We start from the raw sequence: 15,498 nt of genomic DNA on the forward strand, positions 1-15,498 counted from the left end.
TTTTAGTCACCGATGTTGTTTCTAGTCTAAAGACTGAAATTGAATTAAAACATTGGAATTAGTGTTCGTTAACACGTTGGCAGCGGCATCATTTTTGTATTTTTTCCATTCCTGCGGTACGGGGCCTTAAAAACCTCGTATGAAAACGATCATTATGACGGCACGGGGCTTATGAGACCCCGTAATGTTTAAGAAACTAAAACTCGATGTGATGTGATCGAATTTTATTTCTTCAGTGCGGTACATGGTACAAGTATTCTGTTTTCAATAGGCATCATATAAATATATTTATCACTTTCCTACAATATATCAAATAGATGTTACGGCCTCCGCACGACAGAGAAATCTATGTTTTTCATAGCCGCACCGCAAGGGGAAGCATACGAGGCGTATTAGACCTCGCTCTGCATTGAACGTGTTAAGAAAAGTATGAAAAAACACTATTTGAATATATGTCATTGACAAATTGACAAAATGTTACGTATTTTCCTAGAAAAATATGGTAAGGTTGCCGTTGCATAGTATTATGCTGACCTTTTTTTTTTTTTTTGTTTAACGAGGAGGAAATGCATTTACGCATGCCGCCCGGTCGGGGGACCGGGACGGGTATGTGGGACTCAACCGGGGCCTAATGCCCCGTGCCAGGGCACGCTGAAGCTAATGCCCTGTCCTACCCACTAAAACCATCCTCGGGTTTCCACCATGCCGCCGAGTGGTGAGGCAACGGGATCGCCAAGGGCATACAACCGCGACCCCACCAGCGGCAGCCGCCGTAAGGCGGCTGAATATTCATGGAAAGCGCGCCTAGTGCGCGCCTTCCCCCTCATCCTCCACGTGGGAATGTGGCGAACTCCCCCGAGTCCGCCACTGGAGGCTGGGCGTCAACGAAGCTGACGCCCTGCGGCGGATAAGATGGTAGGCTCCGCCGCTGACCGCCGGTGCAAAACACCTGGGAGGCTCGAGTAGCGAGCCCTCCCACTCCCTCCTAGCCAACGAGGCCACTCACATGGTCCGCCCTGACGCCGATCAGGGACGTACCAGGAGCGGCCCCGCGGCATCCCTCCCGCCAGTCTTAGCCGCGGCCGACGAGCAAGCTCAAGCCGGCCCCGTTGCCCAGGGTACACCACGAGGAGGTGACTGACATGTACCCCAGTATTATGCTGACCTGTTCCAACACATGTCTAATTAAATGAAAACAAATGCTATTCTTATAATTGGACAAAATACGTGGAAACAAAGTAATTCCACCTAATCGGCTTAATAAATTTAACAACATTAATATCTGTCCCAATAAAATAAGTCTGAATTTAGTATAACCAATAAAAGTATGTGTGATGCTTTCACTTTTCGGTTCAAGTGTATAATCCCAATCGTCGCTTGATTAACCTCCCTTATAACGACTAATGTTTCAGCGTTATTATTTTTGGGTAATGACAGTTCTTCTTAATTTAAAATAAAAGATTTTGTGACAACGATTACTGTCAAAGTCTAACTATTTAAGTTGGATGCCTGTGTATAGCCACGAGTCATATTAAGTATCAACAAAATCACTTTGAGTGATATTTGTATAACTTTAAGCTGTATGGCCAATGAAACGAAGCGTTTCATAAAGGACAATTCTTTATTTGATCGTTCAATTCTATACTTTTCGCAAAATCAAACGTTAGCGCGATTCAGAAATATATTTGTTAAAGTAAATCTGAGCACCATTTTTTTTACATGATCTTTTAGTATAGCACCGCGGCACTTTATTTAATTAAATACTAAATATCAAACATCACTCATATATATATTGGATTTTCTCAGTGTATATGTAGGTAATACATTCATTAATCTTTCAGGATACTTCACCGTACAGCGTTCAAAAGAATATGAAATCTCAGGGGGCTCTAGCTTTATACGCATCCTTAATAAATAATAATAAAGTAAGTGGATAATATTAAAGATTTACATTAAACTAAAGTATAAAACCTTTTTTGTTTTTAAGTTTAAGATTAGTTTAATAAAAAAAAAAAAAAAAATCGATATTACATAACCGTGATCATTATAGTTTAATGATGTCGTCGGAGACCAGTCAGCTGTGCAGGACATATTATAGTGCACAAATGTTTGCGTAAACACAACAGACACACAGACAGTTCACGCTCTATTCTCTCACTCACATAATTCGATGGGATGGCAAATCTGAAACGACCGGAAAGAATTAAGGCGCGACAGACAGTGGACTGTAACTGAGAATTTTTCGCTCAACAGAAACGCCCAATATTTTTACCTGGAGTTTTAACACAGCACCACAGGACCTGCGGTTTTATATCCATATACTAGACAACCGAAAGAGTATCATCAATCATATATTTATAATGGATAATATTTTAAAATTTCCATTTGATAATATCACTCATTTTAATATTCATCAAAATCAATTCCCAAAAACTCCTTTAAGTTTGATATTTTACTCTGATTCGAAATTTTATAAAGGAAATAATAATCAAACTCCTTTAAGCATAACTGTACATTAAATACGTACACAAATCAGAATGGAAACCATATTTGTAATTCCGTAATAGGATCTCTATTTTTTACTTTAGCATCAAATATGGAGTTGTAAACGAATCCATAGTTGCGCCTAATTTGATTCATATTCACTGATGTATATTCAAGACTTAAAGGGTAAGACGTAATAACTAATGAAATGAACCTTTTGTACTGGGTAATGAGCAAACGTTTGAACGCGAGTAGATTGTTTTGGCGAGTTCTTAGAACTAGAATACTATCGGGGTTGTTACTCATTGCTCAATAGTTTAATGCTAGTCACATGACAATATAGTAAATTTGTATAAGGTTTTTAATTAATTAAAGAAATATTTTTATAGGGACATTCAAATTTGAGCTATTTTGAAATAGACGAGAATCAAGTAAGGATACCGACAAAAATCTATGACGAATATAAAAAGAAAAAGAAAATAAAGAAATCACCGAAGCGGACGATACAAAGGATAATTAAGAAAGGTAAGAACCGAAGCAGGAAAATATACGTAAAACCGATAACACGACGGCCAACAGTAACAGCGGAGAATGTTGATTTAATGGATAGCGGATACACCCATTACGAAGATGTCACAACAGGCAGCACTAAAAAGAAACCCAGGAAGAATCCAAGGATAGCCAGATATCCAATGCCGTTTCACAAACTTCAACAAAGGAAAGATTTGACAGCGCGTTATCGAAATAGAAGAGAAGTTGATAGAGATGACGTGTTTGTACTAAAAGATCTTGATGAAATTGAGATTGTAAAGAGAGGTAAAGATTACAACGTAGTTGAGGCGCACGTAAAGAAATATTGGTAAAATAAGCTTAGAGTATACTATTGTAAACAAGGAACTAGGTACTTAGATAAAATTATAGTAAAAGTAATATTGAAAATGTTTTATTAATTTATGTACAACGATGTAACAGAATCAATAATTAAAGCAACAAAATTATCTTAACAAGCTAATTACGAACTAGTTAGAATACATACATTTTAAATATAATAGACAATCTATTTACATGACACTTATAAAGTTTACTTTCATCCGTCCCAAGAATACGAGACAAATTTTCACAATCAACACTTAAAAGCAATGACTTTCAAATAGTTCTAAATTATTCCTAAATTCAATGATATATTTTATCGTAAATTGTTTCATTCAATTATATCTAGATCAATTCTTGTATAGGAATATAATTGACGTTTGATATTGTAGTTTCCATTTGAGCACCAAAACTAATTAAAATTCACGTATCTATTGTTACATGGCCACTGTTTTATTAATCATTTTGTAATGTTCGTATTTACCTATTTAGCCAACCGTTAACGCTTGTTCCTTACAATTATTGTCGACGTTAATCTAGCCTTAAGCTTCTTGAGCCTTTATGTCTTCAGCGCCTTTCTTGTTTCTGTAATCCCAACCTTGGTAAGCCAGGTCTTGAGGATTATGATCATGTTCCCTAAACGCTACACCGTTTGAACCGTATTTGTTGTAATGGTTACCCTGAAATATTTACTCGGTTAATATTTATAATTAAATCTATTGTAGGAAACAAGTGGATGGACTGGTAGAAAAATTCGGGAAATAACTTGAAGAATTGTTTGACAATGTATTAAAACCAGTTCTCTTTTTTGCTCTTATTTGAATGTTTAATATATTTTATATTTCAAAGACGTTGAGATAACAAGGTTATTTTGCAGTAATTATTTTTCTTGAGAAATATATTTACTCCTTTTATTACTCAAAGTAAAATAAGATTATTATCAAACGTAGTATTGGAATTAATTTCTCATTGCACGAGTTTCCATCACCGATTGTTTTAAATTAAAAACTTTCAATAAAACCTCGTTTTTTGTTAAAAATTATATCATATCATGATTTTGATATATTAGGTGAAATTAAAGTTATAGTATAATTATTTTTATACTAGAAATTAAAAATCGTCTAACTTACAGCATAGTTTTCATAGTGACCATAATTTGCTGGGCCATGACCTTCTCTGTAAGGGCTCAAACCAATACCAGCTGGAGAGTATTGTGGACCATTGTAATGATTTGATGAGAACGGTGATGAAATGTTGGGCTTGCAGAATTTGAAGTAACCGATGACTCCTAGAAAATCATAAGATTTTTATGAACATCCTAATATTGTATCGTAGGCCTAATAGCTTTTCCGAAGTTCTTTTGTTCTTTTCAGTTGACTGGATAAATAAATATCTTTATTCCTATTTTAAAATTAATCAGAATATTCAGTTTTATTTAAGACTTCTTTGTTCCTTGGCTTCCATTTTCCGAGTCATGTATTTAGTACAGACTCTGTGTTAAGTCGGTCTTATTTTAAACATATTTCAAAAAATAATAATTAATAAGAAATATTCAATAATTTATAAGAGATCATTTAACAAATTCCATAAGAAGCTTTTTAAAAGTTTTAATGAAGTTTAAAAACTATATAATTAGCAATTATTACCTGGAATTATAAGAGCCATGAATCCAAGGAATTTCTTGAAACTTGCGAGGCCAAGGATGAGCGGCAAGAACAAGAGTAATTTAAGCTTGAACAGCTTAAGGATTAACAACATTGGAATGATGAGTTTCTTCAGCTTATGGCGGCCTGAAAATTAAAATAGGATCCGTCAGAATGTTTTATAAAAAAACTGTAATTCATAAAGTATGAGTTTTACCTTGTATTTATATAATGACACTTAAGTAAATAAATAGTTTATTCCTTAAAATAAATTTCTTCTTTTAAATATCTTATATCAGCATTTCTTGAATTGACTCTTATAGAGTCTCAGAAGTTTTAGAAATGTGTTATACTTACGGAATGGGGGTGCTTTCTTGTCTTCGATAATGTCAACTTCATCAGCGATTTCGTCGAGGAACCTTGGAGCTATAACACCGTTAGATGTGACGTCATCATCCAATTGAAACTCCAGGGCGGTCGATCTTAGAAACCTTTAGAAAAAACAAGTTTGATTTAGACAATACATAAACAATAAAATCATGTGGACGAATACGTGAATTTTGGCCAATTGTTGCAGTGGAAAATTCCGGAAAAACTTGCATTACAAAATTCTGTGTATATCCACCAATCATACGCTGTAGCAGATTTATTTTATAGCCCATTGAATATTATATGAAGAAATATGAAGTAATATTTATGATATTGTACCCGTATCCAATACTGCAGCAAATTGCGAATAATTAAATAGGGTTATAAGAGTTTCCTAGCGAGCGATCCCATACATTATTAATAGGCGTATATGAACTAAACTAATGAATGATAGGTTAAAGGTGAAGATCTGTTTACACGTACTACCAATAAAGTATCTGATAAATTTAGTTTAACTATAAACTTATTCGTTTAATCAATTATATCCAATAATGTACACGTTCATTATTTAAAAAAATAAAATCTGATCTTATCTATTTATTTAATTGTTAATATTGACTGAATAGAAAAATGTTCTACTCATTTTTGTGTTCAATGTCATAATAAAATACTTTAAGTGTTTTATAGAAACAAAAAGTAGATTTAAAGTTGCTGAAATTGCGAAGTACTTATAGTTACATACTAAAATCTTTTCCGTAACCCGTTGCATTATCTGTTATAATTTATAAGTTTTATGTAATTAATGCAGCCTCGTCTTAAGGAGAACAGCGCCAGTATGCAGTGTTCTGGGGATCTAACCTCCCAAAAAAAAGGTTTTTAAGAAACCTTCTGGAGAAGAAACCCTCTCATACAGAGATCAGATTTGATTTGGAATTTAATATATGACAAAAATTAGGACATTCAATTTAAATAACTGTGAACATAGATAGCTTTCTTGTTAATCTATTCCATCAATATTTATAACTTTGATTTGCGCTCACCTTTCAACTTTTCTCATCCCATATTTGACAAGGCCATCCCAGTCAGAGTCTTCGCTTCGTGGTTGTGAACTTAACTGCGGCGGTTCCCTGGCTAGAGCTCTAGCTTGAGATTCTACTTTAATTAAAACTGCATTATCTGATAACCTAGGAAAATTGTTAAAAAAAATATTAGTAAAGGCAAAGTGTAAAACTTTATAAAATAATTGTTATCACAATGTTTCTTATAGAATAAGGACCAGTTTTTATAAAAATTGGTAAAAATTGATTTCGTTAATAGCAATATTAAAGGTACGGTAGCTGATTAAACGACTACTATTACTATAAAGGCAGCCCCATGGTGCGCGTATTGTTAACATTTTATGTGGTTCTATTTTGTAGTTACTTGATGTTTAGAATATTGCTGTACGAAAATTGAATCGAATCAAAACTTTTATCGGATTGTCGTTCCATCGGACTATGAAAATGAGGGAACAAAGAGTGCACTTATATTACAATTACAGCTGGTTAATGTTCATTGAGAATAATTGCAGGCAAAATCCTAAGACTATATTGATAAGTAGCAAAAGTGTACGTAGTTTTGATTTATCTAAAGTCCAAACGATTTATTTGAATAAATTGGGAAACAAAACCTTAACAATTTCTTGGACAGACGAATATGTTCCAGTTTTTATTGATTCCCAGGCACTAAAATATTAATATTGCTGAACTTCAGCAAGATATTATACTAGGTAATAAATTATAAAACTCACTGGTAAGCCTGTTTGTCAAAGAAGTCATCAAAGGATCTCAAGGCTTGAGCCTTAAAGCAATCGGCGAGATCCCCGTTAATACATTGTTGAGTCGATTGTTGGATGTAAGGATCTTGGTCTTCACCTAGACCTATCCAGTCTAGCAGACCACGACCTTGTGCATGTGGCTGATAAAAGAAATTAAAAAAGTTTACAAAAATATCTTCATTTATCAAATAATGAAATTAATCATTGTCATTTCAAACATTGTCAATTTTTTTTTAAACGTACCGATCTTCCATTGTCATCGCCACCAAAGTTCAATGATCTTCCATCAGTTTCTTCTTTTGGTGGTTGATCAGGGAGTCGGAATCCACCGTCTCCTCGTGATTGCAGCGCTAATAACGCTGCTATAGCAACCATCAACCATCGAGCTCGGTTAAACATCCTCGTTTCTTATGATATCCTGGTAACAAAGAAAAATAAAACATAAGTCCTGATCGGCTTAATAATTATATTCTTGTTATTTGTATTTAAATAATTATATACTGTATTGCAAAATACATTAGATTTAAACGAAAATAGTCTATCTTTTGATTAAAGTACTTCAATTATATTGGAGAGTTATAAGACATTTTAATGAACTATTTCACGCAATCGACGTATCACACAAATAGATATTCAATACTGGAGTTTCCTACTTTTACTTAAACACTTTCGCGCGTTTAACTATTGGTACGGTCTAAGTTACTTGTTTTGGTTCAAATGCGTTATGCAATTGACTTTCAACCCTTTGTCTATTGAATTTAAGTTTTAAATACTATAATGCGTTACATTTTTAAATTTTCTGCTTATGTTATTCAATGCGAAGAGAAGTAATTCGTCACGAATCGTCTACTAAGTATTCAAATCAAAACTATTCAAAGAGTTTTTACTGTCATAAAAAAATAAAACCCCGTAAAAAGAAACATACCATTTAAATATGTCCATGTAGAGCAATTCTGCCTCAATTTCACTTCACATTATTCGATATCAACACAAAACTATTTACAAAAACCACATCAACGGAGTATATTGTAGCACGATTCTAGAGTCTGAGAACGCATTCACTGAACAGCGGTCTACGTGCGAGTGAGAGGCACGAAATACGGTCACAAACTGCGCGTGAGTTGACAATAAATAAATGTAGAGTAATAAGAGTAGATACGTTAAACAAAAATCATATAAATCGGAAACCCATCGAAAAATAAATAGTGTATTATATTGATTGGAGAATTAAAGTATATTACCCAAAATCACATATTTATCGATATAATTTAAAGGTATTTTCTATAGGTGTTGAGAAAAGAGTAACTACTGAGTTTCTTGCCGGTTCTTCTCGGTAGAATCTACATTACGAACTGGTGGTAGCTTTACTTTAAATAGTTTGTTAAATGACGATTCAAAAGTGCTTGTAAAAGCCTACTGGAATAAAGTATATTTTGATTTGATTTGGTTTAAGAAATGATGGATCAAATCTTTGGTCCGAATCTGACTAAGATGGACAATTTTCAATGTATGTATAATGTTCTTGATATTTGTTAATTAAATTATAATCTGTTTGACGATTTTCAGGTTTAGCAGATAACCATAGCTTTTACAAACGAGCAAATTGATGACTCCGTGGTTCGTCCCTTTTGCACAGTCTTCTATCAGTAATTGCACTGGCATATTTCCTCAAACCGAGACACAGTACAAATTATTGTTATGCGCCAATAGATTTATTAATGAACGAGTTGTGTCGTTTAAAATGGGCATGCACAATGCTCTAAGAGAAACTTTCGAATCATGTTTCAGGATTCATTCAAATGTATAGCTAAAGATAAAGACTACAGGTGACATAATATGTGTTCTCTTTTCAAAATTTGAATTCAATGAAACATTATTTTAAAGCTGTATCAAGTATTTACGTTTAAAGTTAAAACTTGTAGGTGAATTTGTCGTGTCTGTTGATTAATCTTTGTCAAACGTAGCGGAACTGGAATTAAGTCGACTTATGCGTTGAATACAAAGTTTGGCACAATTTTTGAGAATCGCATTTAATGAAACGCGTAGTCCTCAATTTTTCACCTAAATTTCCTTAAAAAGGAACGTTCTAGGCATTCTTGTTGAATTTATAAGTTATATATATATTTATAACTTTTTATGCCTAACACCAGATGACCAACCCTTTAACAAGAGCGATGTCGCGGGCGAGCACTAGTTAATAATGTTGATTCACTTTATAATTAATAATTTTCGTAATGTGTTATAATTTTCATATATTGCATTCGGGGTTTTACCGCTATGTAATTAACGGCTCGTGTCCAGTGAAACGTCGGAATTACTTATTTAAAAAAAAATATTATAGCCGCTATTAAACTATGCATATTGCACGAAATTGAATATAATGTCATAATTTTAATACTTAAAATATTACGTCGGGGGTAAAACCGATTCGAGTCTATCGCCGCGGCATATGATGCCTCAAATGCATCATCATAATAAGAAATATTTGTATTCTTGTGATTTCATTTACTACATATTTATTTAAAGTTTTTCTATAATTTTAAAATTATTTTACTAACAATAAACATAATATTTCTTATCGCAATATTTTCTTAATATGTACCGCAAAATCGCGTGAGTCTGTTGTCAACGTGAAATACGAAGTGAGAAACGGAGTGACTTACTGAATCGCAATTTATTAGAGTAGTTACTATTGTCAGTGTTCATTTAAAAAACCTGTCAAATAAATAGCTCAACTTTTAATCTCAATATTTGACATTACAAGTAGAGCAAATCTTTGTTAATATTCCTTTGATTGAATAAAATATGATCTACTAATCCCAGATAAGCACTAGATCGTAACTTTAAGAAGTAGTATGTCGGTCCTAAATAAATATTTTTTACGCAAATGTACGTAAGATGGCTAATTCAACAAACGATAATATGGTTTATTTCGTTATAAACAAGAGCTATTTTCGCGTGACGTATTTTTAAATCTATTTGATATCGTTGCTTGTGTGAGCTATAAATGGTGTTTTATTTGTTTGTGTGTGTGTTTATTTGATGCGTAAATTATATTTGTACTGTGAATCTTATAACCCTATCTTTGTGATAAAAAATAAGATAATGTTTTTATTTTGGAAAATAATTTAATAAATTAAATATTAAAAACTTTAGAAAACAATATTTTAGAAATGAATTTATTTTCTCGTTATTGTTTTTAAATGGTTTCGGGCTATTCGTTAATATTGTTTAACATGCCGAATGAGTATTCATTCATAAATGATGTTAAATATGTTTAGTAGTTTGTTTGAATAGCCCGACCGGAATTTCAAAGGCTATTGTTATTGATTTTTGAAACTTATGACTAGAATACAAAATTAAGTTCGGCTAATGTTCTTCCATTTAGCACTTTTACTAATTAAAATTTGACATTTATTTTTCTTTCACTTCTTCATTTTTCATCTTGGTGAGTATCGAGAGTGAGTCAGTGTAACTACAGACACAAGGGATATAACATCTTAGTTGATGTATATCTTTGGGCAGTGGTGTTCACTTATCACCACATGGCCGATTTGTCATACTGCCTACAATCCTTCAATAATGAAAATGACGCTGGTATATTCTAGGACCGATTTAGAAGCTCTGTGTTTTATGACCCTATAATTTTATTTATGTGAGAATAAAATAATATAAATGTTTTGATGGCCCATATTTTTGGGCTAAGGCTTCTTTCCCAATTCGAGGAAACGGCTCCAATACGAGTCCGCAGAATTTGAATGTAATAAGACCAGTGCAGGTTATCTCAAGATGTTTCCCCTTTTCCACCGACAACAAGATCAATTACAAAGATATAATACATGAAAATTCAGTGATGCTTTCCTGGGTTTGAATACTGAGCCATATCCGTTCAACTAGTCTATCACGAACCGTAACTACAGTTTGAATATTTCAATTTATAAAAGTTTTATAAGTATTTTTGACAACTTTTTCTTCTTAAATAACGGATACTATATTTATACTTAGATATGTTTTTTTTTACTTACTTGCACTCCATATTGAATAATATGACAGTGCAAGTTAGTCGGTTACTTAAATGTTACGTTTCGTTACGTAACGTATTCTATAAATGATTCTAGGTCATTGGAGGACAAAAAATTACGTAACTATTACGTGGACTGAAACATAACAACAAAACAGGACGATGCTTTCTCTAAGTACAACTTGTTTAAGTTCCTGCTTTCATTAGGAAATTAATTGATTTTCTATTTTATACACACTAGCTAACAACGTTGACTTTGCTCGTGAATTTATAATAGCTTGATAATTCCATCGTCTAAAGATTTTATATATAACTATAGAAAAATTAAAGTCTCAAATTAAAAAAAAAAATTAGTAGTTGATGCTATACAGTCAATGACCTTTCTCAATAAATGGGCTATCTAAAGCAATATTTTTCCAAATCAGACTATTAGATCCTGAGTTTAGTGGGTTCTAGAAAACAAATATAATAGCTTTGTTGATTTCTATACCATAGACTATCTATATACCAAACTTTATTTCTATCGTTTTGGACGCTTGGCCAATAAAAAACATAATTAATTACGTAGCGTGTGGAAAAATGGCGGCGTGATTTTATTATGTATACTGTATAAAAAACTAAACAATATTTAGTTTTTTCTTTTTTTTTAAATAAGTCAGTGATTCATCACAACTAAAAGTGATAGTATGTGTAATGACTATTGTTACGAGACGAGAGTCAGTCATAAACACTACAATACGTCAGTCTTACATAAGAATTCAGACAAATCCGCGATATTTATTTATTTTTCTAGTGTTCGCCCAGGAGTCGAAGTTTATCGTAATCGTTGAAATTTTGGTAAAAATATAACAATTTCCTTGTCCGATATATTTTATTTTAAATTTATTATTTTGTTTTTTTATTGATCATTCTAAAGTTTGTAAATGAAATGTAAAAAAAATATTAGTTGACATACAGACGTTAATTACAGATGTTATTAAACTTTTATAATTTTATTATTTATTATAAAAGTCATTTACTCCACATTAAAATATAGGCGTTTTAATAAAATAAAATTCAATACTATAATATAATTTGCATTTTCTCTACCCATTCCTCCCACACACACAAATACATAAGTACAAATGTGTTTAAACACATGAAAGTTCAGTGGTGTTGGCCCGAGTTTGAACCCGCAATCCTCGGTTAAAATTCACGTGAGTCAGCCACTAGGTCATCTCCATTATTTTAGTAATAATTGTTTATTATTAACGTTATTATTTTATAAATAAAAATAAATTAAAATCTTACCTTAACGAGTTATTACCTAATATCTGGATCACGTTCAATGTACTGGGAGTTGCAAACGAGAATGACCCACGGACCGGCAAACTACCTTATATAATAACAATATAAGAATTGCATAAACTTCTTGGATCCATATTGTATAAACCCATTCAGACAACGCAATTGCAACCGTAACTCAACGAAACACGGCTTCTATTCATTAGTCACTTTACATGGAACCCAAATTATTTAACGGCAACCGAAATTAAACCTTACATGATCGCTTTTAAGTTCTTTTTCATTTACAGCTTCCATTTCTTGCCAGTGGAAATATTCTTTGGTTAAAGAAAATTGTTCTTTAATGTTTAAATATTGTGGTCGAATTTTGAATGGAAATTTGTAGTGTTGTGAACGTTTGAATGAAGTTAGCGCAACTTTGGGATATCCCAGTTGTTGCTTGAATTGATACGTAAATATGGAGATGGACTTAAAATAAAAATATATACTGAAAAACAAATTAGGTTATGAGTTTTTTTTATTAGAATAATTTATTCAAATTGTTGTATTTATAAATGCATAAACGTTATAAATTTAATAATTAATCTAATTTAAATATTCCATGACGTTCTATTTTTAGATTCTTGATAAAAAAAGCGTATGAATTATACTTATTTTATAACCAAATGCTCCGGGCGGTTTCACCTGCGATAAATGTTGTCATGGTCGTAGCGTGATCGTGACATCATCTTCCTCTGGGAGGAGAAGGTACGCATAATATCAACGTCTTCTCCCCGGTCTTTTTCGATGGAGCGGGTTAGCGGAGGCACTCCCGTCACGCTCAAGCTTGTCGACCTCCTTCTGCGAAACGAAATTTTTGCAGAACCATCAGAGACCATCTCCATCATAGAGCCTAGATTAATACCTTGCTCGGTAGCGAGAGTTTTCTACCGACAGTTACTAGTGAATGCCACCGGAGAAAACGTCCCTGAGGAATGCCTCTGGGGTTCCAATGCAGTGTGCTGAATCATATAAATGAATGAAGAGGTGTAATCAGGGTGTAACGCGCCCCATTCGTGACAGGAGGGTATAAAGGGACTGGTTTACAAATAGAAAAGAACGAAGAAACAGAAATGTGAAAATGAGAAGTGTTAAGAAAATTTCTAAAATATCCAGGAAACTTCAAATATTTATATTAAAATGAAGCTTTGTCGTTGTGTGTTAAACGTATCATATTATACATAAAAAATACATTACATAAAATTGTTGATTCCACATAAAATGTATAATTTAATAAGAAGCCGCTGCAATGTGAGTTAGCCTTTTATTGTATCCTGGTTTTCATAATTCGGTTCATGGAAGCCGTACGTTCCTTCAACTTTTCGGATTGATGTTACAAAATCTGTCCCACGACCCATCAAAAACATGTAAATTTTGTGCCTTTTTTGTATTCAAATTGTTTGAAAATACGCTTATGTTGAAAACAATGTTAAAGTTTTTGATCATTTTAAAAATGTACGGGAATTCCTTTATCGAGTTCTGAAATGAGTGGGAAGTGAAAAGTTCTATGTTAACGTGGTTCGTGAGTTTTTATGACGCTCAAAACGACTGTCGAATCTTTTACAATACAATTTAATATTAGAAATAATGTTATTATTAACTCGTTCTAGAGTTGGAAGGAAACAATTAAAGAGTCTGCCTATGACTCAAATAGATTAATTAATAATTATATTTTACTATTTAATAACTATACGTAGTCATTGTTAAAAGGAAATATTAGTTTTAATAATATTTATTTGTTAGATTTTAATCTATCTTCGTATAAAATTGCATCAAAATTGATTCAGTAACTTACACAGATATCGTTAACAAAGTAGTTTTTGATACAAATAATCCTATTTATAAACTTGTTACGTAGCTGGCTTGGCTCTCTTTATTTAACGAGAAAACATTAAAAGTTACTCTTGATTATAACGAGTCGAATACTCTCAGTAAGTATTTTGCTTTTATATAGTAAAGAGATTTACAAAATGTTATAATGTAATCCGCATAACTTTACTGTTTGTGTATAAGACACATTACATAGAATACAATTACGAAAAAAAACCATCATATCGAGGTAATCATTGTTATAAATCACCATTAGTAATCAAGAACCGAGATGGCCTAGTGGTTAGAACGCGTGCATCTTAACCGATGATTTCGGGTTCAAACCCAGACACCACTGAATTTTCATGTGCTCAATTTGTGTTCATAATTCATCTCGTGCTCGGCGGTGAAGGAAAACATTGTGAGGAAACCTGCATGTGTCTAATTTCAACGAAATTCTGCCACATGTGTATTCCACCAACCCGCATTGGAGCAGCGTGGTGGAATATGCTCCAAACCTTCTCCTCAAAGGGAGAGGAGGCCTTAGCCCAGCAGTGGGAAATTTACAGGCTGCTAATGCTAAAAATAGTAATCAAGTGAAAGATTTAGACACATGTCACGATAGCAACCCTCCTTTAAAATTTTATGGTAAATCTTATTGGTTTTATTATTTATTATATAATAGTTAAAAAATTGTGTTACAATTCTTATTTCTAATCATTGATTATGTTTAATTTATATTTTTGATACATATTTTGCTATGAGATAGTGCACGGTGAGACTACCTGTATAGTAGAACATTTGCCAACATAATTTTGAAATGTATTTTTTTCAATTTTTATGTGATATCGTATCTACTGTTGGTTGTCCTACTGAATGTAAAATAAAACAATAATAAGACTAAAGATTCGTATGTTGTTACTTTATTTATTAATTTAATGACTTACGACCTTATTTAAAGAAACTATGTTTAACGGGTCTTTGTCTTCGTCGTGTCGATGAATCATTTATCTCTTTCTCGCATTATCGATTTGTCATTCGATAGAAGAACACAGCTTTACTTAACTAATTATAGATTTATACACATACGAAGCCCTCTACAGTATATTTATGGGTATGAGTGACGCTCGTGTAGACAATATGTCTTACTGTGTGCAAGATGG

General features: G+C 32.7%; 2 protein-coding genes across 5 annotated transcripts; one reads left to right on the plus strand and one right to left on the minus strand.

Annotated features, from left to right (window-relative positions):
* The first annotated feature begins 2,692 nt into the window (after positions 1 to 2,692).
* On the plus strand, positions 2,693 to 3,347 carry LOC113398088 (uncharacterized). Its single transcript, XM_064218722.1, has 2 exons — positions 2,693 to 2,710; positions 2,874 to 3,347. Exons 1-2 carry the CDS (start codon positions 2,693 to 2,695, stop codon positions 3,345 to 3,347), a joined length of 492 nt encoding a protein of 163 aa, XP_064074792.1.
* Positions 3,348 to 3,411: 64 nt separating this feature from the next.
* On the minus strand, positions 3,412 to 12,579 carry LOC113398108 (uncharacterized). Of its 4 annotated transcripts, none has more exons than XM_026636695.2 (8): positions 12,510 to 12,579; positions 7,426 to 7,600; positions 7,156 to 7,322; positions 6,407 to 6,550; positions 5,355 to 5,488; positions 5,001 to 5,144; positions 4,485 to 4,642; positions 3,412 to 4,034 (listed from the first exon to the last, which is right to left on the minus strand). In XM_026636695.2, the coding sequence occupies exons 2-8, from the start codon at positions 7,579 to 7,581 to the stop codon at positions 3,897 to 3,899; spliced, it is 1,041 nt and encodes a 346-aa protein (XP_026492480.2). In that variant the 5' UTR covers positions 7,582 to 7,600; positions 12,510 to 12,579; the 3' UTR covers positions 3,412 to 3,896. The 4 variants fall into 4 exon arrangements, with proteins under 4 accessions (XP_026492480.2, XP_026492477.2, XP_026492476.2 ...); XM_026636692.2 differs by having other exon boundaries at positions 12,494 to 12,571; XM_026636691.2 differs by lacking the exon at positions 12,510 to 12,579 and adding an exon at positions 8,108 to 8,235.
* Positions 12,580 to 15,498: the final 2,919 nt, after the last annotated feature.

Source organism: Vanessa tameamea, chromosome 24 (assembly GCF_037043105.1).
Source record: "Vanessa tameamea isolate UH-Manoa-2023 chromosome 24, ilVanTame1 primary haplotype, whole genome shotgun sequence".
NCBI classification, from domain to species: domain Eukaryota; kingdom Metazoa; phylum Arthropoda; class Insecta; order Lepidoptera; family Nymphalidae; genus Vanessa; species Vanessa tameamea.